Source organism: Hevea brasiliensis, unplaced genomic scaffold (genome assembly GCF_030052815.1).
Source record: "Hevea brasiliensis isolate MT/VB/25A 57/8 unplaced genomic scaffold, ASM3005281v1 Scaf384, whole genome shotgun sequence".
In the NCBI taxonomy this organism is placed as follows: Eukaryota; Viridiplantae; Streptophyta; class Magnoliopsida; order Malpighiales; family Euphorbiaceae; genus Hevea; species Hevea brasiliensis.
In genome coordinates, this window is record NW_026614900.1 from 60,813 (window position 1) to 83,284 (window position 22,472).

The following is a 22,472-nucleotide window of genomic DNA, read 5'->3' on the forward strand; positions in this document are numbered from 1 at the left end:
TCCCTCGCAGGTCGTTTATTAATGTTTGTATAAACCTGTTAACTCTAGACTTTCCGCATGTGTTAGAAATATTTATTTGATTTGGGTCTGTAATATAAATTGTTATTTTAGACCTGTAAACTTATTATTTTATGCATGTTGATGGACTGGATGAGGGAGCAGAGCTACCATTTATTTTATGTTGTTATGAGTATGTGGAGGGTAAGCTGAGCTCCCCAAATGATTATATATTGTGTTTACAGGTCGGGTGAGTAAAAAACTCCCCGTTGAAAGGTCCATTTTATGGTCGGACTCTGTCCAGATGAATTCTTGAAATTGAGCCCAAATGAGCCTTAGAGTTGAGTTAAGGAATAGTTAGGCTTACTACGGGCCTCGGGGGCTTTAGGCTGGCCTCGGGGGCTTTAGGTTGGCCCAGGTCCTAGTGCCGGTCCGGCCCATAGATTGGATCGTGACAGATCAATGCAATTTTTAAAATATTTTTTGGACTACAAACTATTAACAAAATTGTCCCTTTATTTTTTAATTTTTAAATTATGATATTAAATAAGTACTCATTTTTATGCAATAACACTTGAAAGTTAGGGAAAACTCATTGTTCTTGAATATCACACACGATAGAAAGTCAATAGACATTAAAAAAAAAAAAAAAAAGGTTAACTTTACCAAAGGAAAAAAAGAACAAGAATATGCATTATTAAGGTTTATATCATTATTACCACACAGAAGCTAGAATGTAACATTGAAAAAAAAAAATTTACTTATATTCGGTCCATTATAAATTTAAAATACAAACATATGAAATTTATGGGTGGATTTTATTACATATTTTTTATTTTTAGTACATAATAAATCGAATTTAGATAAGAAAAATTACAAGAAATCATTACATATGGTAATTATTTATTCAGGGAGAAAAAAAAAAGGGTTGCAATAGAGAATATATAAAGCCAAAGCCACGCATTTGCTGAAATTCCACAAGCTAGATGTGGACTTGAGCCTCTGCCAACTGACTAAAATTCATTGGAGTTAAGTACCTAGAGTCTCCACGAAATAGGTTTTCAGCTAACAATGCAGCAGCAGCTTGAGACGGATGATACAAGTCCCAAAACAGGTACTCACTCCGATTCTGGCAAAGATTGGGACTGATAGGTTCATAGCATGCTAGCTCTCCATTGTAATTCCCCAGTCCACAGCATGCATTCTTCACATCCTTGAAGCCTACATATAAGATTTTAAAGGAGTAACAAATGAGTGACAATTGCACCATTTTGGCTACCTTAATGAACCGCCAATATCAAGACACAGGGGGAATCTGATTGCTTTACAAATTACAAAATAATTAAGCTAGATCTATATATAGTTAATTTTCACTAAGAATAATTCTATAAACGCAAAAACAAGGACATGCTTACCAAAGAAAGCATAGTTGTCAATGAAATCCGCAGTCATTTCATATACGTTTGCAAGTGAATACTTGAGTTCTGGCAATTCTGAACTCATCCTTTGTAACAGAATGAGAGTTGAGTTATAGAAAGCCTGAGCAAAATCATTCAACAGCTGCATACATGCGTCACCACCACCTTCTTTTTCGTTAATAGCTCGTGCATATGGACAGCAACCAATCGGTGGAACTCCCATAATACCAAATTTTCTTGCACCCATGTTGTACACATTCTGCCATGTAAAAGAAAAAAGACAAACCCCACAAGTTTTTGAAAAAATGAAATGCGAAAATCATTAGCAACAATCTTAAACTTTTTTAGATTTTGCATTGGAGGAGAAAGATGGGAGCACCTTTAAATGGTCTTGGTATGTAGACAGTACGGAAGCGACGAACTGTTCCTTGGGTGCAGTACTTTTGTTTCGCATATAATCGAAGAATTCGTTAGCTCCGACACAAAAGATGTACAAGGATTTAGCGATAATCTTAGCAGTTGCATTCGGACCTTTCACCTCTGTGATATTTCGCATGACTGTTTTAAATTGTTGAATTTGCTGTGACAGAGGTATTACTGCATTCTACAGTTTTGGACCAAATCAAGAATCATTAGTTCGTTTAATTAATTCATCACCCATATCAAAAAGGATGCAACAATCTAACATTTAGCAAAATACACATTGAATTTTTTTTTGTGTTTTTCGACTTTCAGATAAATGCTAGAGACTCGATCAGCTTCAAGCTTTAAGCGCGTGATGTTTCGAATTTGAGTTTTGGTCAAAACCCGATTGTTAAAAAAAAAATGTGAGAGACTCATAGAGGTTTTGTAAAGCTGAATCTTACCCAAGCTTTGAATCCGGTTTCATCAAGAATGCCAGCCCCAGCAGAAGCAAAGTTCACACCACGCTGAACCTTCTTCTTAAAATCAATTGACGTGTGGTTGAGAAGGTAGAGAAAAGCTGGTGGACTCTTCTTAAACCCAAACCTCATTGCTAATAATAAACCAAAGAAAAACCACACATTTAACGTAACACATTTGATGTATATTATTATAAGTTGATGTCACGTATTAACTTTTACACGTTATATCAAGCTTAACTTCCTAAACCATTTACACTGAAACTATGAGTTTCACAAAGGCAGAAAATATCTCATTATACATATATTGAAAATTAATTGAAATCTTACCTAATTGATCTCCAATATTGAAGCCATTGCTGAACCTTCCTGTTGGTTTTGAGTGAGGAAAATCAATCCCATTATAACGGAAATTAGCCCTTGCATAGGAGTTTAAGAAATTGTTAGTCCCAATATCAATGGCAGAGTCCCCAAAAATGAAAATAGCTGGTAATTTCCTCTCATATGCATCTGCGGGATTGATGGCAACAACACATATAGCTAAGTGGAGAAAATAAGAAGAAAAGTTTTGTTTCTTTGCCATGAGAAATAGAATAATTAGTTGTTCTCTAGTTTGCTTGCCTTTCTTATTTCTGAGAATCTCTCATATATATATGAGTGAGAAAGATCAATTATATATTTATTCTTTTGTTTTATTACACCAAGAAACACCATCAACAAGGAAGAAGCATTGTTATAGGTTACATATTTATTTATTTATCTTTATATCTTTATATGATTGGAAATATATTAACTGGGGGCTTATTATAAGACTAACAACTTCATTAGTTGGGCGGATTACCCTACTGCTAATTTATGCTCATATAACCTCACAAGTATATGCAATTGCTAATTATTTCATTGTTTTTTTCCTTTTATCCTTGTCATGATGTCTGCAACCATTTTTATAAAAATATGATGATAATAATAAAAAATGGGGAAGACGCAACCATGCTGTTCTTTTATCCTTTTGGAACTTTTCCTTTTCCCTTTTTCATTGTTAATTACAATGAATTTGATAAGGGGTATCTTAATTTTACAATGAATTTGATAAGGGGTATCTTAATTTTGTGATAAAGAAGTCTAGACTCATTTAAAACATATATTATTCATTCGATAATCCCAAATTCAAATCTTTATCCTCTCATATTTCTTTACTAAAAAAATTGTGATAAAGGATTATAATTATATTTTAAATAAAGAACCATAATTATTTAGAGCTCTTTAAATGAAGATGGTTTAGTGAAATCTTTTTTTTTTTTTCATAGAAACATAATTATCTAATTATTTTAAAAATTTTATATTTTAAGTTACAAAAACAAAAACATTTTAAGCTAATTAGTATTATTATGCCAAGTGTTCGATTTTTTGTTAAACCAGATAGTAATTCATGGTTAATCCTCATGTAAGACACATGTTGAATTTTTATTAAGTGGCAACTTATGCTGAATTCATTCCTTAGGGAATAGGGGGTGTTTGGTATGAGTTTAATAAAAGGTAATTATTATTATTTTTAATTTTTTATTTATATTATTTAAATACTTGAAGAGATTAGATTAAATTTTCATATCATCAATATTTAAGTCTTTTTAAAGGGTGTTAACCTTAGGAGTTAGGTTAATAATTACTCTATTTAAAGATTAAAACTTATAAAAATAATATTCAACTCTTGATTTCTTAATCTCTTAACAAACACATTTGAAAAAAAAAAAAAAAAAACAGCTTTCACGTACACATATATGGGGCTTAATGTGGTAAAAAAAATTAAATTTTTTCTAAATTTTAATTATATCTAATCCTTATAATTTTATCCAAATTTCAAGAATTAGTTAAGCCAGAGGCGTTGATTATAATGAAAATACTTTTTAATTATGAATAATTATGAGATTCATTTCGTGTTTAAAGCGTACAGGTCGAATGTATCCTCCCACTTCATCAAAAGCCATCTCCATACAAGTAGTACAAATTAACTTAAATTGATGCAGCGTCCAGGATTTCCTATGCTCGTGTCAAACAATATAGTGAGTTCATCATTTTTTAATTTTTGAATTTCTAATTTTCTAATAATCAATTTTTAATTGTTTTCATTTTCAATTTTTTTTTTCTTAAAAAAAAATTGGAAAGTAAAATCCTTTCTAACCAAAATTATTTTAGTTATATATAAATTGGATGGATGATAGAAGAACATGATCTGATAAGTTTGTGGGAACAAAAGGTGGAAGAATATGGAGGTTGAGAAAAGTAATGCGAGAAGATAGATAATGTAAAAGGATGCATCTGCTCGCTTAATCTATGCATATTTTAACTTAGATGGATATATATATATAGGGTTCCAAGTTAGACATAATTATTTTAGAAAATTTAAGATTAGCCTGCATTGCAGCTCTTTATATCCATATGCGTACGTAGTATAAGAGTTAAGTACATATATATATATCAACAAAATCCAATAAACAGTGGATTTAGCTGAGAAGATAAATATACTAATATATCTTATTGCTGCTCAGAAAAGAGATTTATTGATCTACATGTTTTTCCTTGACTATTCAAATTCACAAATAGATAACTTGGTGATATTAGAAATAAGAAAAGAACTAATAGAGAGTGGTATGTCTACTAGCTGCCTATATAATATATAATTTTTGAAGGATATATCATCCTTCTGAGAAGCTCATCTGGCTTTTAATTATTAGTTTCGGAAATTGAGGTATTAATTAGTCTGCACCAATTGACTAAAATTCATGGGTGTTACATATCTTAGTTCTCCACCTAAGAGGGTTAGAGCTGCCAATCGAGAAGCAGCCTCAGTTGGGTGGAACTGATCCCAGAACAAGTACTCTTGGCGATCAGGACAAAGGCTTGCACTTGCATTACATGGGAAGTTTCCATTCCCACAGCATGCTTGTTTCACCTCCTTCAAACCTGAATGAGAGGGAAGACGGTTGTTTAGGTATAATACCAGACTATTTGTGGGCTGACAAAAGAAGAAAAATTCAGTATATACCTAGTGCGTACAAATCCAAACTCATAAATAGATACATTGCTTACCAAAAACAAATGGGTTATCTATGATGTCCGACGTCTTTGCATAAGCATTTCCAAGTGAGTACTTCATCCCTACAACTTGAGAGCTCATTTTGGTTAACGTGGTTTCAGTGGCATTGTAGAATGACTTAGCCAAATCATTCAATTCCTTTACGCAATCCCCAGTTTTTCCAATGAAACGTTGAAACGGACAGCAGCCAATTGGTGGGATACTCACAATACCGAATTTTCGAGCATCCAAATCATACAGTTTCTGCCATTTCAACATAGAAAAGTTAAGCCTTGTGAAAGAAAAATTATATTTAATTCGAGGATTAGGTCCTCCAGTCCAATCCAACTACTATCAAGGAAGAAGAATATTTTCTTTTTTCTGACCTGTAGATGATTCTGATATGCTTCCCGAAGAGCGTCCAGGAACTCTTGGGCAGTCAGATTAGTACTTGTGTTAGCACTCCTACGTTGGTAATCGAAGATGTCATTGCTTCCAACACTAATGAGAAACAGTGATTTAGAAAGCATCATAGCAGTGTTCTCTTGACCAAGTAACGCTGTGATGTTGTCACGAACTGTGGAAAATTGTTCTATCTGTTCTCTCAATGGAATCACCTACAGATTAATTTGAACATAGCATAGAATTCACTTGAAGTTAGTTCTTCTTCTTAGGCTTAGAAATAGAATACGTTTTAAATTTTAACAAACATATAAAATTTGAACCAAAATTAAGAAGAGCTATTCAACATGAAAAACCTATATTGTTCATCTCATATTCCATACAAAAAAACAACTATGGAAGAAGAAATTCCTCTCATCAGAATCTTCTTCTGTATTGATATCATCTTCTTTAGCCTTTAGGTTTTGATTTGTGTGAACTACTTACGCGTATCAAACATTGCCCTGCAAGTTGACAATTTGAAGCATCACTCATCCTTTGATTCTTTACTTTCTTAAGTAAAACAGAAAAATTTAAATCATATCATCTTCTTCTTTGGATCTTAGTTGATTGTTTGAAGCAGCTGGCAAAGCAAATAACCTTTGTGGGTATCAGACACAGCTCTGTAAAATGAACTTCCAAGCATCGCATGGCTATGCGTACAAGTCTAATATTGAAAGCTGAAATTTTTAATTATTATCTGATTGCCCGACAACTTACTGCAACTGTTGGACCAGATAAAAAGAATGACATTTTAGTGTACAGATAGAGAGCAAACTGAGTGCTGTAAAAATAGCTTACAAACGCTTGGAGCCCTGTTGAGTCAAGAATCCCAGATCCTCCTGATGCAAAGTTAACACCTTTGAGTATTCTCTTCTTGAAACTGAAACTACGGTTGAGAAGGGAGAAAAACGAAGGCGGACTCCTTTTGTAGCCAAACTGCTTCACTGTAAAAGCAAACTTTGATCAGAAAGTTGGTGAAATATTTATTGTTAATTCTCCTAGATTGAGGTTATATAAGAACAGTTTGCATAATTTTCGCGGAGAAAAAAACACGGTATCACTAACAAGAAATTGCAAGTATGATCAGTCGTACCAATCTGGTCTGCGCTGTTGTAGCCATTGCTGAACCTACCAGTAGGCTCAGAATAAGGAAAATCAATCCCATTGTAAGGGAAATTCGCCTTTGCTTGGCTATCATTTAAGAAATTATTAGTCCCAACATCGAAGGTTGAGTCCCCAAATATGAATATGGCCGGCACCGACGGGGTAGCCTTGGCGCAGTGAAGAGACAAAATGGCTAACATCAACATGCGGAAACAAAGTGATGAAACAGTACTTGTCTGTGCCATGGGAAAAAAGAGTTGGGAGAAGTATCAACAGTAACTTTTAGCTGCGTATATATGAATCTCTGTTATGAACTTTTAACTTGCATATATATGTATATATATATATACAGAAGGACCCAAAGAATGGACGAATGGACTAATAATTGTATTTTTCATAATTATGTTTTATTAAATAAATATTTTTAGTTTTTTGACACATTCATTTTTTTCTATATGGAATAGAAGAATTATATTATTTTATTGGTAGACATTTTAAATAAAATAAAAAAATTATAGCAAAAATATGGAAAAGGTAAGGCAGTGAGTGACATTTTGAAAGATGGACAATGTAAACAATATTAAAATAAAGGCCAAATCATGGAAAAAAAATTAATTTTTTGGACACTTTTGTGTTTTAATATTATCATTTTAATTTTGATAAAAAAAAGTTAAAATTGAAAGATTTGTAGAAATTTTATCAAATTTAAAATCTAATTTGAGAGAGTGTGATTATGATGATGTGGCATTCTATTTGATATTTTTTATTCTAAAATCATGAGACTTACTTGACATATCATTTTGATAAATCATATAAACAAATCAAATCGATAAAAAACTAACCCATTTCTCTCTCCCTCTCTCTCTCTCAGTAGTCTGTATGTGTGTGCTCATTTTAAGTAGTTAGTCGATTGTAAGTTTATTTTATAATTAATAATATATATATTTTTTTAATTTTAGGTTTCAGAGTTTTCAAAATGCTGGGAAGAAACTCATATAATTTCTAGTTATATCATTTATGAGAGAATGAAAAAGAAGTACTCAGATTTTGTTGAACGACTAGAGGAGCATGTTTTGATTTACATTGGAGTATTGGGTGAAGATAACAAACTTTTGTTCCTAATTGGACAAGGATGAAAGTTGATATTTTTTTACCAAAGATAAGAAAGTGGCCGAAGAAAGGTTTGTTCATTATTATTCTATTCATATTTTTGACACGATAAGATATAAATTGTGTTGCGAGTTTAATTATCTTATATTATATTTCAATAGGGTAACTAAACTGAGAATAAAATTGGAATAGTTGAAAGATAGAGTAAAAATGATAATGAGTCCAATAAATAATAGGATTAAAATGTCAAAGCATGCAAAAGTTTAATTTTTTATATAATTTACTAAAATGATGTGTCAAGTGACTCTCATAAAATAAAAAATATCAGACCGGATGCCATGTCATCCGACCCACACTTCTCTTAAATTGAATTTCAAATTTAAATAAAATTTTTACAAACATTTCAATTTTGATTTTTTTCGTCAAAACTAAAATGATAGAATGAAAGCGTAAAAGGGCGCAAAAGATTTTTTATTTATTTATTTGTATATAATTTGGCCTAAAATAAATCTAGGAGAGAGCACCATAAAATAAGAAACTGAACCATCATGGCAAAAAATTATTGCTGGAAAAATTTATGCGGCAAATTGTGCTATTGTTCGGAGTAGGCAATGATTAATTTGTTTGTGGATTAATGCCTTCCCCACCTTGTTTGGAACGATGGCTGTCTATGTCTGGCCGCTCAGCTTTTTGGGCTACCATTCAAGAATTTTGTTTCAGGAATATGCTTTTCATAATATAATTTAAAAATGACCCAGCTTGATTACACAGGTAACATTTATTTGTTCCATCCGAATGTAACTTTCACTATATTTTATTCCCTTCTGGGGTTCTGAGAAATTCTAGGATTTGTGGGAAGAAAATCGATGCAGATTTTATTCCTTTCATCTTCAATTTTGTAGTTTTATCACCATTCAGTCTTATCATTTTTATATTTTAAAGAAAATTGTAGTTATATCTTTTTAATTATAATTCTCATAGAAATATTCAATTATTTGATGTATATTAAAAATAATGATATTTTTAAATCATAAAAAATAAATAATAAATTATTAGCTATACTCAATATATATAAACTATCTCTATGAAAATATGAGCTTCAACTTCTTATAGTTGCTTTGTAATTTCTTTGCTTAGTTTTCTCCAGATTGATACATTATTAAATATGTAATGGACCATTTTCCCAAGTTCCAGTCTGGATTCACCCACGGCAAGGTTATATCATTAGACTGATACAACATTTGTTTTTAATCTAACTTCCATTGAGACTAAGACAACTCTGACACTCCAAACTTATGCATACAACTAAAATGCTGGCTATCGAGTTGGAATTACAATCAAAACTAAATAAATTACATAAAACATAAATATTGACAATTTACTAATTTAAAAATAGTGAGATATTTCAACTTTTGAGGCTCAAAAGCTACTAAATGATGACATTTTGCAAAATTTTCATTTCTGCAGCCTTGCCAGAATAATAGAATTAGGCCAAAGCAGAGTTGGGAGTCCAAATTATTGTTTTGAATTGGGCTTCTAAGGAGTTTGCATGCATGGACTGGATCCTAACTGCTTCCACTGACATATAAACACCAGTTAGAACTCCCATCTTTTGCCTTTTGCTCGTTTAAGCTTCCATTGGCCAGAAACAGTCACTCATGCCTTTTGTTGATTTGAGCGATTTCAAACAACATTGATCAATGTTGGGAATAGAAACTTTTCTATTAGATGCTTATTTAAGCTTATGTAATTATCCAAGAGATATATTCTCTAACCTTCCACTCATAATATTTCCAAGGATTCTTCGGTCCTTCAATTTAGTTTAAATGGAGCATACTTTATAGGAACCTACTTTCTAACCCCTCCCCCCTTCTATCTCCAACATTCGTTGCTTTTTCCTGCCATCCCTCTTTACATGCTCCAGTACATCCTCACAAACAGCAAGTTTAGATTTTAGGCCTTTACAACTTCTCTTTAGCTTGTCAAAAGACCTGCAGTCCGCATAGCATCATCTCACACTCAGATAACCATCACTCTACCATTTAAAGTATATGGAATAGCTAAAGAATAATCTTATTTGAACAAAAATGTCAAATAAAAGAAATTTATTGCAAAACTTTTATGTTCATAGACAAACTCAAATAGTGGAACGAAGAGCAGCAAGTTCAAGAACAAAAGATACCCTTGCTCCTAAAATAACAGAGTTAACAACAAATATTTTTACATTTGCTACTTCATAAGATGCAAACAGGAGATAATTTCTGGAAATTAGGAATTTATCATGCAGCACTGTCAATGGAAACTACTACCGTATATGGAAGACAATCTCAAACATAATGATGTTCTCAATATGTCTTTGACAACCCAAAGTCTTCATAATCCAACAGTCAAAGCCCAAGTAACCATAGAACATCCAAAAACTTGATGCTACATAGAAGTATTATTCAACACACAAGTAACCATTATTTTACTTATTAGTGTTGAAGGTGATATGTAATAGACTAGTAATCACAAATTCTACCTCCATCCTACCGTTGGACATCAAAAGCCAAAAAGGTCTAGATCACTACTAAAATAAAAATTGTCCCTGACTACATCCACTTGTAATTTCTAATAATAACTGAGAAACCTATACAAACAACTAATAAATTCAGGTTTTTACAGGGAAGATTGAGCAAACTAATTATCAAGAGAAATTTATAGTAAGGGGCACCTTTATGTCCTTTACTTTTTCAATAGTTATCAAATGATTAGTTTATTGCCTTGAGATAAGATGAGCATCAAGTAGCTGAGAATAACATAAGAATGCTAAGCTTCAGATAAAAACATCATTGGAATTGAAAAAAAAGGTTAGTTAACATCCTAGAGGAAGTTTCAGAATGAAGGAGAACCATCACAACGAGAAAAGGATTTCTAATGGTATAATAAACGCATATCTATAGAGAGCAAATTAAGGACATCTAGACAAACTTTTTCATTTTTAATAGCAGTTGGACCAAAACCTTCTTGAGCACAGACTTCATTCAAACTGCGGTGTTGCACACATCATATTAAAATAAAGCTAAGTGCCCAAAAAAATCTTCAAAAGCAAACCCCTAAAGCGCAAGGAAACATGAATTCAACTTCTTCACCAATAGACAACCACTTCAGGAAAAAAAAAAAAAAAAAAAAAAAAAAAAAAAAAAAAAAAACCTAAACCATGAAATTCTAACAGCTCAGTCAATCAACAATAAATAGAAAAAAAAAAATCCTACAAGAGCAAACTGCTAGCCAGAATGGGTGTATGTAAAACTGATAAAAGGATATCACAGGAAAATTACCCAACATTATAAAAATAAAATTGTAGCTAGTTATTTCAAGAAAATGAACTGAGCGAGGGAGTTGCTAAAATTTTGTGAAATTAGGTTCTAAAAACTACTTACTGGCAGTACTGAAGTATGGAAAGCCCACAAAAATTAAGCCTCATACCAAAACTTCTAAGGATTAAAAAAAAAAAAAAAAAAACCCTCTACAGTGATTCTCCTCCAAGCTTCGCAGCTTTCACTTCAATTTTGCTGAAGCCAACTGATCCTTCTTATGCTTCTTCTGCTTAATAGCGTCCTCATTTTTTGTTTTCTCTACATTTTTCTTTTGCTTGACCCCATCCTCTTTCTTTACTTTAATTTTGTTCTCATTTTTCCCTTCTTCCCCCTTCTTTCTCTTCTTAACCTGTAATGCACTGGAGCCCTTTTTACCATTATTATCGTTATAATCGCGACAAGCATTATCAATGTCTGCGTCACCATCACTATTCAACTCAATATCATCCTCATTGACATACATGGCTATCCATATACCTAATCCCATATATCCTCCCCTTCTTCCTTACTTTATCCTTCTTAACTCTCTCTCCTTCTCAACCTCTCCCTCCTTTTCCTCCTCCCTAACGAGTTCAATCTTCAACTTCAAATCAGGAAGCGCCTGATAAACGGGCAAAGCCAAGCTTTCAAGCAACTTTGAATGGAATGACCTAATACCGCCCCACTTCCTAGGCACAATTTCCGCAATCCCATTAATAGCAGCCACAACATTCTTCACGATCTCCTCTCTGGCCATTGAAACCTTTCCCACCTTAACCACACTACAAGTCCCAGTCCTCAAAAACAACAGACCTGACCCACATGCCTTCTCAATCTGCTCCTTCCAGTTCTTGTGCTTGATCCACTGCCACCGGAATCTTCTTCTTCTTGAAAAACTGCTTCCCCAACATCTTAGGCAAGAGAGGAATGACCCTTTTATCTGCGAAAAACATATCATACCAATCGCACAGTTTCCTTTTCACCTCAAAGGGACGGTAATCAGTCTTGAGCTTGGATAACTTGATGATTTTGGAGATGGGTATATTGTCGTTTTGGATCTTCTTCTTAAATGCATCTTTGGTAAGGCCGGATTTGGGTTTGTCATGAATGATTAGGCAGAGCTCGAAGTTGTCATTCTGAGGTTTAATTAAGGGATTAGGGAGGGAAATATTGTGGGCGCTGATGCGGCTAACACCCTTTTGTGGGATTTTTTAAAGAGTTAAAAATTAGGTATACGAACTCGTCATGTTCTAGCAATTGAGGTTTTTGGGTCTTGGATTTGACAGCTCGCCATTTTAGGAGAGCGTTTACAGCTCTGTCTACTGTTTCAGGGCTTATGCTAGAGGAAGGAGGAAGCGTGGCCATTGATCCTTTCAGGAAGAGAGAGAGAGAGAGAGAGAGAGAGAGAGAGATTGAGTCTATGGCAGTGGTTCAGCAGAGAAGGACGCGTTGTTTAGGCTCTGTTTGGATTGAGCGAGGGAAATGTAATTAACGAAAAGGTAAGAGAGGGTAAGAATGGAGAAGAGTGAGAAAAATTATAATAAAAAAGTTTTATATTTAAAAAGAGATGTATTAATGAAAAATTAAAAAGAGTTAATTTATATTTTTTATATTTGTAAGAATGTAAAAAAAGAAGTAAATAATAATTAAAAATATAAAAATATTTTTTTATTATATAATTTATTAATTAGTAAATTTATTATAATATATTTGAATTTATAAATAATAATAGTCTATTATAAATAAATTATAAAATTAATAAATGAAAATAATAATACATAAATTTAATAAAGATAGAGTAAAGAATAGATTATTTAGAAAAAAAATAATTGAAGCATAATAATTATAATAAATTATTAAAAAAATAAATAAAAAAATTAATAATTAAAACATAATAATTATAATAAACTATTGAAAGAACAAATGATTGAGAATAGAGAAAACATATATGACTACTTGAGAGAGAAGACATTTATTTACATTGATACATTAGGGGTATAATTAAATTTTTAATAAAAAATTAAGGGTACAATAAGAAAATTAAAAATATATATATAATTTTCATTTCTCACCTTTTCTTGTTTATATCCCAATTTGAGTTGCAAGAAAAAATGAGATTTGAAAGGTAAATAAAAAAAATAATAATTATAGTAAATTATTAAAAGAATAAATAAAAAAATAATAATTAAAGTATAATAATTACAATAAATTATTTAAAAAATAAATAATTGAGAGTAGAAAAAAATATGTATAACTACTTGAGAGAAAATATATTTATTTACATTGATACACTAAGTTTATTTTTAATGTATATAATTAAATTTTTAATAAAAAAATTAAAAATATAATAAAAAAATTAAAAATAAAATAATTTTCATCTCTTAACTCTCCTTATTTACACTCTAATTTAAATTATAAAAAAATCAAAATTTAAATAATAAAAAAATATAAAACTTATTCTTACTCTTTACTAATTTATTTCTTTTCAAGTTATAATATAATAATTACTTATCCATTCTTATCCTTATTTACCTTTGCCCAACAGAGCATTAGAGAGAACAACAGCGCAATAAGGGTTTTGGGCTGCAACATGGTGGAGGGGGACGCTGCGGGGTTTAGGCTTGAGAGCCCGGGGAGATTCCATATAGTTTATTTAACGGTGTCGTTTATGTGAAGTTAAAAATGCCTTGGCCATTCTTAAAAGCGTTATTAAAATGTAGACGTTAAGTGCTGCTCCTAACTAATAGTAATTTTTTGAAAGTAACATAATCATTATTTTGTACGAGAAATAACTATTTATGACAATAAAATATTACTCCAAACCCTAGTATTTCTTTTTTTAACTTTATAAAAAAAAATAAGTGCATTTACTTAATCTTAAACTTAGATAAAAATAAATTTAATAATTATTAAATTAAATTATTTTTTAGATGTTAAATTAAATATTTATATTTAAATTTTTATATATTTTATTTGTACTTTAATTAATTATATTTACATCTAAATATAAATATTTAACTTAATATTTTAAATTTATTATTATATAAATTTAAACTTATATTAAATATATATAAAAAAAATTAAAGTGATATCGATAACTCTATTCTTTTAATTTTTAATAAATTATAATATTTTATTCAATTTTTAAATTCCTTTATATTTTTTATTAAGTTTTTTTTTGTTATTTTTTATCCTCTTTCTATAATTTTTTTTTTTGGATTTTTTTTTCTTCTTTTCATGGTAAGATATTTGATCTCAATATATCAATAGCAGTGTTTATGCAAATGTGTAGTTGCATATGATATCTTAAAATGAATTTCTTATATTTTATGAATTAAAACTTTCAAAATCGATTACAGTAGAAATGTTTAATTAACAAAAAATACAATGTCAACAATGTATTTTTTTTTTTATAGGTATTTATAAATAAAAATTATCTCTAAAAAAAAAAAAAAAAGAAATCACTACTTATAGTTTAATAATTACCAATCCTAAAGAGCTGCTGCCACAACAGCCCACGAATTACCAATCCTGATCTTGAGCCACATGATAGGCTCTGTTACTCCTCCTGCCGAAGCTGCGCTGCTTCCCTGTTATGCATTCAGCTGCAAGCCAAGAAAAAGAGAATGCAGGCCCAAGGCAGTTGAGGGTCTATTTTAGAAGAAACAGAGCCGCAAAGGGAGGAAATGGCAGAATAGAAGATTCGGAAGTTAAGGAATCATCTACTGAAGGTATGAGAATTCTGTTAGAGGGAATCAAGGAGGGAGAGCTACCTGGATATGCTTAACAGAAAGTAATCTCCTGGATTATTGGTTTCTTTCCACTTATATTATTATCTTGTGTTAATTTTTCTATTTCTTGAGATGACTGGGACAGTACATAGAGCTACTGAAATTGTTATTGTTATTGAATATTGTATTTGGCTATTCAGCCATTATTAAATTAATTCAAAGCTCTATTTCCTTCTGGTATTACAATATTAAAAAATGAAAAGGAAAAAGAATCACATATGGTATGCGTCAGAGATGAAAACATAATTTGAAAAGATAAAAATCAACGGTAGTGATAAATTTTTATGAATATTAAAATTTGTTATGTATATATCATATGTAGGTTCATCCATAACTAGGTTTGTGATTCAGGATGATTCAGAGCTTCAAAAATGATGCACCAGGCACTTTGAATTCTAGGTTTGTGACTTGTGATACTTCAGAGCTTCAAAGCGAGCAGCGAGTGCATCATAATCTGGTAATTTAGGATGAACTCGAGGAGCTGAGTCAACATGAGATGAAGGTACTGGAGGTGCAGGCCGCTCAGGTGGTGGTGGATAAATGCCAGCTGGAGAATCTTCCATTTCAATCCCTTCATCACAGTCTGATTCATCAAACTTTATTTCTGAATTTGGAGAAGAGGCATTGTAGCTGTGTCTCCTGTGGACATTTTGGCCATCCATCTGGATTGGCCTTGTCTCCTTGTAACTATGTCTCCTATAAATTTGTTCACCATCCATCTGCACTGATCTTGCCTCCTCATTGCTTACATAATGAGACCTATCAGAAGAACTCTGGGGTTCACGTAACCTCCCAGGTCCCTTAAATTGATTGATCTGGAGATCATTTGCAATGGCCATGGAATTGCCAGAAAGCACCGCAAATCCAGGATTGAAATTCTTGTTGGCTAGATAAGCAGCAGCATGTGCAGCTGCAATTGCTTGCTTCGCAGATTCCGCTGCTGCTTCAGCAGCAGATGTAGTGTCTTCAAATTGCGTACTGCCCATTGCTCCTTCTGTAGTTGATCTGGACAAGGAACAAGAAAACATGCAGAAACAATGAGTGGATTTTGATATCTAAATCTCTCGACAGTGTATAGATATAACTAAAATAACCAACTTACATGATAGTTGGATTGCTTGTTTCGGCAGTTTTAACTGGAGATGGCTTAATAGGTAACCTTGTAGCACTAACAAAAGTGTTAGGTCCTTCCTGATAAAAAAAGAGAGCAGAGTCATTTATGAGGAAAGTAAAGTGAATTTGCACAAGAGAGGAACTCACAATAAGCTCCTCAGGAGCCTTGAGAAGCTCCTTTTCAGATTCTGCTGTATCCCACTCGATCTGGTGTTCTTTTGCAATTTCCTTCATAACTTTCAACTTCACTTCACCAGTAGGAGTTCTAACAGAAAGCTTGTCAATTAACTATAAGAAAAGAAAGTTAACATTTTCCTCAAGTGACTTAATAGAAGAATTTTTTATTAATCCCACATAAGAATGAGCTTTATGCCACTATGATGTATTCAGTGAGTTAAAAAGTAAAAATTATACGATACCATTCTATTTACACCACAATTGGGTCGCAGATCAATGGCTGCAGATACAAAATCTTTCCCATACTTCTTCTCAAATATCTTCCTCATTGCCATTAATTCTGGAATTTCAGAGCACCTTGGGGATGCAAATACTAAACTAGCAATCCCTTCTTTCAGGTCCGCTGGGCATTCCCTGGAACAAGTCAAATCAACATTAGAACTCCATTTACATGAGCTACGTAATGCAGTTAAAATATTTTATTATTCTCACCTTTGTTTTGCAATTATAGTAAGTCTGGCCACAACTAACTCACAGAAGAGCTCAATAAACTCATTTGCAGCCAAGACATTCTGTTCTCTTATCACATGCTCAACCTACAACACCATAAAACTTATTTGCAAGTTAAGTCAACCTACAATCATGTTGCTGGGTAACATAGCAGCTTGATCATATCAGTTTGCATCATCACATTCCATGTTGATCCATTCCTAATTCCAGATCCCCATATTTAATCACAGAAATGATGTTCAAGACCTCAAAAAGCCTGAAATAAGGTATGCCTAATAAGTTGACCTAGTAAAATAAAAATCAATCCTTGAGAAAGTAGTGCATTGTGCCTTTGTCGACATTTCATTGCCTCTATATTCTTAATCACAAATGGGAAAATATACATCAGGTATATGAATGAAAATTAGGGCATGCAAACAGCCTATGCACATATTGCTTTTAAAAATAAGATCATGAAATTATCTTTTTTGACAGAAACCAAAGTTTTGAAAGGAAAGAGCAGCCTGTAAGGCTACACTGTAATATGTTTTGACAGAAGATGAGGCCTTCAGAAAGATATGCGTTTCAAGAACAGTTAAAATTTGTAAAATACTCGTACGTTGTAGCATTAAGCTTCAAATTTGCCAAGGAATGGTATTTTTGGATGCCCCAGTGAAAATGAGCTTAATTATTGTCCTTACTCCTTATTCTAGAAACTTAAGTTACTGATATGTAGAATATAACAATATCGACAACAATTCAATGCATTGCGAGCTTCTCCATTTCAACTCCAAAATGGTCCTATTCTGAGCAATTTCTAACAAGAGCTTAAGTGGCCATAAAACAGAATATGCTCAATTTTGTATTCCATTTCAAATACTATTGAATAAACACCTGAAAATAATGGCCAATCATCACAATATTTTCTGAGCGAATATGGAATTCATCACAAAATGTTGGTTAATTGAGGGGAGGATGAACTCCCATTTCCAATTCCTAGAGACAACTAGTAATCCCACTAAATCGCAGTTCTGCATTTCTGCCGGTAAAACAATCCGCTAGTGCAAGACTTGACTAGGCTTCAAGGGTTAACTCAACAACTCAATAGACAAATGGAATAATCAAAGCTTTTACGCCCAAAAAAAAATCACAGCTTTTAGGCCTTTATTGGGGACAAACAAATGCATCTAGGAGAAAAGTAAGAACTTTTACTACATAATCCAAGTGGGTTTTTCGCAGAAGCATATCAGTTCTCAAGACGAACACATATTCAATATAACAAGTCTTGTTGAAAAAACAATGGCAATGACCCAAAATAAAGCTTAAACAGAGTTCAATAAGCCAAAAGAAAATAATTTCAATTTCCTGAACTAAATAAAATATAAAACTCAATTCGCATATCACTGGATAAGAAAAAGCTGTACCCGGATACGAGCAGTGGCGTCTTGACCAGACTGGAGAAGCATTGCAATGTCTCTCCTCATTTGCCTCACCACCACCTCTCTCTTTTTCCTCAGCAACTTTTTCCTCGCCACCGCCATCGTCGCCGCCGTTTTGCTATCCTCCCCCCCCCCCCCCCCCCCCCCCCACTAAGAAAAAAAAGAAAACACAGATAAAAAAAAAATCAGCGCATAAAACACCACCTACCTGCAAGACGCAAGAAAAAAAGAAAACAGAATTTCTGGGCAACCAAACAGAAAGAAAAGCGTAGGTAAGAAAGAAATGTACCATTTAGAGGAGCTAAAGCGTGGGCTAAAAATGGAAAGAGTGAGCTTCATGATCTTCTTCGCGTGATAAGTGGCCACACTCGCGACGGTCATGGCTGTCTTGTGAAGAGAGAGGGAGAAAATGGGGTGTTTTGAGGTGGTGGAGTAACGGTCCAATTGACTCCTGCTAGAAGAAAATAGTGTATAACAGTTTTTATTTATTTTATTTTATTATTTTCTTGATCGGACGGTTTAGAGGGGCTCAGAGGGGCGCCGACCTTGCGGATTGATAGGAGTGATGTGTCACAGAGAAAAATAGCCGTTATGTTAGTACGTAGTGTAAACTTTCTGGTGGGTCTCATTTCGTGAATCAGGATCAAATCCTAATGCATCAGTGTTGTCAGACTCGCTTTCAGAAGAATCCAATTCCAATCCAACGGACAGCAAGAGACGGACGGACGGGTCGATCATACTCCCCCGTCACATTTCAATAGTTTTTAAAAATTTTATATAAAAAAAATATTAGATAAAATTATTTTTATAAAAAATATTAATAAGTGATTAAATAAATATAAAAAATTAAATTAATTATCATACGAAATTACTTAACTCTATTAATTTTTTATAAAAATTATTAAATTTTAATTTTTTATACAAAAATTATTAAATTTTAATTTAATTACATAAATATTGATGTAATTAAAAATTAAAAATTTTTAGATTAATTTATTAATTATTTTATAAATAAAATTACTTAACTACCGGCGAAGAAAAATAAATAAAAGGAAGAGATTTGATGGTAAATAAGATGGTAGGAGTGTTTTATCCATCTTATTTTTTTTAAGAAATTAATAAAATAATATAATTTTATTTATAAAATAATTGATAAGTAAGTAAATTAATATAAAAATTTAGTGATTTTTATAAAATAAATTAAAATTTGAAAAAAATTAAAGTTTAGTAAATTTTATAAAAAATTCATAAAATTGAGATATTTATCCAAAAAATTAAGAAAAAATAAATATCTTGAAAATAATAATAAACAAGAATAAAAATTAAAAAAATTATGAATATTTTTTTTAAATCTTTGAAATAATAAATAAAATAAAAAAATTTTATTAAATCATCTATTAATAATTTCTTAAACAAGCTAAAATTTGTTTGATTAAAAAATAATTATTTCACGTTATTGCCATGAAAACACATTGACTTCTGTTAAGTTAAAAGTTAAGTTTACAAATGACTTTCATGAAATTATTTTAATTTAAAATTTTATTTAACCAACTCAAATATTTCACTTAAGGGGACTTTATATTATTATTATTATCATAATTCATATTTATTTGCAAATTATTAAAACAAATTTAAATAATTTGTCATTGTATAATCATAATTGACTTAAAATTTAACATGTATTATATACATAAATAGAACAATAAATATAATCATTGATTTATAAATTATAAATTACATAATTGCATGAAAATTTAGTTTAACTTTTACAAAATTTGATTTGTCATTATAATCTTACACTATACAATGAGATTTATCAGCATAATTGTACATTTGATCGAGAATGGTTAACAACATGATGAGGATCCTCTCAAAAATTGAGGATTCTACAGTGATACAATACAAATGGCTGTTAAAATCACTCTAATGGGTGAGAAAGTATGTTCAGGAGGGAGACTCTGGTATGGATTAAGTTCCTAAACAAGCATTCCAACTTATTTTCTAATTCTTCAATGCTGATATCCAAAATTTCCAGCATTTTCTGTGCAGCTTGTATCTTCTGTGGCTCTAAATCTTTTCTTGTGTTAGTCACCAACAGGCTGGTAAGTGCAAGATCCACATTCTCTAACTCATTCTTGTTCTCTTGTTGGCCTTCGCATGCTACTGCGCCTTTGTGCACCAATTTTGAAAGCAAAGACCATTTACTGGGCTTGGGTTTCAGGATTGGTACTGAGAGGAACAACAAGAGCGAACTAAAGATGGAAATGGTCATCCAACTTGCCTCACTAAGGGCTTTCACTATTGCAGATAGATAATGATCATTTAACAGAGAAGACTCTGAAAATACACTATCCTTCTGCTTTAGTGATGCAAGAGACTTTTCTGCTTCCTTTTTCATCTTCTTTCTGCAGAAAATGTAATCATTGACATTGCTTTCAATGCTTAACTCTCCTCCACCTTTGCTTCTTCGAATAGCTGATTGAAGTTCTCGAACACTTTCTTTCATCAACAAAATACCATCTCTTGTGTTGCCACATACATCTAAATACCTAATCAAATTATCTAACATTTCACCTACCCATTTCTCCTCTTGATTTTGTGATAGAGCCTGTTGGGTCAATGGCAAGTTAAGGAGATCCTCTATGAATCTGTATATCTCTCCAAGGGCAGACAGACGAGCACAGATTCTTTCTGCATTCACTGATGATGCCTCCCAAGAACTAAGCTTGTTCAGCTCTTTTTCAATTCTGCCTATATTAGGATGTGATCTAGCAGGAAAGCTAATAGAACGAACATTGTATGAACGAGTAGGCTTCGGGGAAAAAGCAGGCATAGTTACTCTCATTAGCATGGAATGATTAATTTCTGAAGCAGCTTGAATAGCTATATGATCAATTATCAGATATTTATACTACTTCAATTAGTGAAGATGGAATGGGACGTGGAGACGAGAAGAGCCCTGTAGGTCCTCGCACCAACGTGGAAGGCATGTGCGGGTTTGTTGTATGCATGGAATGGTTATCTTGTCATGTCTTGCACCAAAGATAAAAAGACAAATTCTGCTTATTTGATACATTCTCAAGGTTCTTATTTCAATACAATGTATCTCACTGTTGCATTTTTTGTTTTGCTCAAAAAAAATTCATTTAGGCTTCTCCCACCGCCAAAACCTAGCCTCTATCTTAGGTTCAGATCGTGGAAATTGATGTCATTGAAAAATTATATCTTTCCAAATTCTCTGGATATGGAGAACCTTGAAACTCTGGATATTGAGATCTGGGAAAGATTAAGAACCTTGATTATATATTATTCAAGTTCAAAAATTTAGATGGATGTATATGGTGGTTAGCATTATCAAGCATGAAGATTCATTAGTTTGTTCCTGCACGAGTGTCATGTTCTCACATTGTCCCCTTCACTTCAAGTTCCTGACATGAGTTTGGTACCTGATTATGTTATTATTATGTACAGATCATATGATTTGTACTTAAGTCCATGAGTCCTACTTCTGTATTATTTGTAATAATGGATGCTAATTTGTCCTGTATTAGGTCTCTGATATGTCTCTTTGGCAAAAATTTAAAGATTTGTACATGGGAAATTTTTAAAAGGGAGGAGCCCTGGATCTCCTATGCTATGAGTCATAGATTACTGAATTGGCAAAATTTTGATAATTTCTACTGTCTTGGCAAATGATTATGCAGGATAATGCGGATTGCAGATAGATTCCCTATGGTTCTGTAATTCTGAAATTGTTTATCTACTGTTTAAGAATTTTATTGAAATAATTTAAGAGTGCCTTTCCTTGGAAAAGAAACAAAGAAAGAGGTTAAAAAAAAATTTATCAGATATGAAGTATCTTATTGAACCATGAACCACATGTTGAAGTAAAGGATAATCAACATAAAATCAATGAAAATTAATATATATTTTGTTATGATATTCGTGCTAGGGCTTGAGTTCCACGTTGCTGGCTTCATCTTGGACACGTAGTGAAAGATGAACCGGTAGGGGGGAAAAAGAAGGTTAACCAAGAAATCTATCATCAAGCCTTGTGATCATTTAGATTTTAAACATATATATGTGTGTATGAGTGTG

General features: G+C 32.1%; 4 protein-coding genes and 1 pseudogene across 5 annotated transcripts; all 5 read right to left on the reverse strand.

Moving 5' to 3' along the window:
* Window positions 1-979: 979 nt before the first annotated feature.
* Window positions 980-2,879, reverse strand: LOC110659062 (GDSL esterase/lipase At5g55050-like). Its single transcript, XM_021816894.2, has 5 exons — window positions 2,627-2,879; window positions 2,282-2,430; window positions 1,795-2,019; window positions 1,413-1,674; window positions 980-1,218 (listed from the first exon to the last, which is right to left on the reverse strand). Exons 1-5 carry the CDS (start codon window positions 2,877-2,879, stop codon window positions 980-982), a joined length of 1,128 nt encoding a protein of 375 aa, XP_021672586.2.
* Window positions 2,880-5,045: 2,166 nt separating this feature from the next.
* On the reverse strand, window positions 5,046-7,162 carry LOC110659043 (GDSL esterase/lipase At5g55050-like). Its single transcript, XM_021816864.2, has 5 exons — window positions 6,907-7,162; window positions 6,612-6,757; window positions 5,756-5,986; window positions 5,384-5,633; window positions 5,046-5,257 (listed from the first exon to the last, which is right to left on the reverse strand). The coding sequence occupies exons 1-5, from the start codon at window positions 7,160-7,162 to the stop codon at window positions 5,046-5,048; spliced, it is 1,095 nt and encodes a 364-aa protein (XP_021672556.2).
* A 2,061-nt stretch (window positions 7,163-9,223) lies between these two features.
* LOC110659064 (uncharacterized) lies at window positions 9,224-12,898 on the reverse strand (annotated as a pseudogene).
* Window positions 12,899-15,247: 2,349 nt separating this feature from the next.
* LOC110659061 (uncharacterized) lies at window positions 15,248-18,832 on the reverse strand. 2 transcript variants are annotated; one of them, XM_058142231.1, is made up of 7 exons: window positions 18,664-18,831; window positions 18,360-18,492; window positions 16,939-17,042; window positions 16,689-16,860; window positions 16,417-16,557; window positions 16,259-16,347; window positions 15,248-16,161 (listed from the first exon to the last, which is right to left on the reverse strand). In XM_058142231.1, the coding sequence occupies exons 1-7, from the start codon at window positions 18,753-18,755 to the stop codon at window positions 15,552-15,554; spliced, it is 1,341 nt and encodes a 446-aa protein (XP_057998214.1). In that variant the 5' UTR covers window positions 18,756-18,831; the 3' UTR covers window positions 15,248-15,551. The 2 variants fall into 2 exon arrangements, with proteins under 2 accessions (XP_057998214.1, XP_057998213.1); XM_058142230.1 differs by having other exon boundaries at window positions 15,426-16,161; window positions 16,259-16,557; window positions 18,664-18,832.
* Window positions 18,833-20,127: 1,295 nt separating this feature from the next.
* Window positions 20,128-21,236, reverse strand: LOC110659063 (uncharacterized). Its single transcript, XM_021816895.2, has one exon. The coding sequence runs from the start codon at window positions 21,223-21,225 to the stop codon at window positions 20,293-20,295; it is 933 nt and encodes a 310-aa protein (XP_021672587.2). The 5' UTR covers window positions 21,226-21,236; the 3' UTR covers window positions 20,128-20,292.
* Between the last annotated feature and the right edge of the window lie 1,236 nt (window positions 21,237-22,472).

Excerpts from the sequence above, each read along its gene's own strand:
- LOC110659063 (XM_021816895.2), bottom strand. The coding sequence starts at position 21,225 with ATGCTAATGAGAGTAACTATGCCTGCTTTTTCCCCGAAGCCTACTCGT.
- LOC110659062 (XM_021816894.2), bottom strand. The coding sequence starts at position 2,879 with ATGGCAAAGAAACAAAACTTTTCTTCTTATTTTCTCCACTTAGCTATA. Across the intron at positions 2,431-2,626 it reads CAATATTGGAGATCAATTAG|CAATGAGGTTTGGGTTTAAG; the intron begins GTAAGATTTCAA and ends GTTTATTATTAG. Across the intron at positions 1,675-1,794 it reads CATACCAAGACCATTTAAAG|AATGTGTACAACATGGGTGC; the intron begins GTGCTCCCATCT and ends TTTACATGGCAG.
- LOC110659061 (XM_058142230.1), bottom strand. The coding sequence starts at position 18,755 with ATGACCGTCGCGAGTGTGGCCACTTATCACGCGAAGAAGATCATGAAG. Across the intron at positions 16,861-16,938 it reads ACTATAATTGCAAAACAAAG|GGAATGCCCAGCGGACCTGA; the intron begins GTGAGAATAATA and ends GACTTGTTCCAG. Across the intron at positions 16,558-16,688 it reads ATTGTGGTGTAAATAGAATG|TTAATTGACAAGCTTTCTGT; the intron begins GTATCGTATAAT and ends CTTTTCTTATAG.
- LOC110659043 (XM_021816864.2), bottom strand. The coding sequence starts at position 7,162 with ATGGCACAGACAAGTACTGTTTCATCACTTTGTTTCCGCATGTTGATG. Across the intron at positions 6,758-6,906 it reads CAACAGCGCAGACCAGATTG|TGAAGCAGTTTGGCTACAAA; the intron begins GTACGACTGATC and ends TTGCTTTTACAG. Across the intron at positions 5,258-5,383 it reads AGATAACCCATTTGTTTTTG|GTTTGAAGGAGGTGAAACAA; the intron begins GTAAGCAATGTA and ends CCTCTCATTCAG.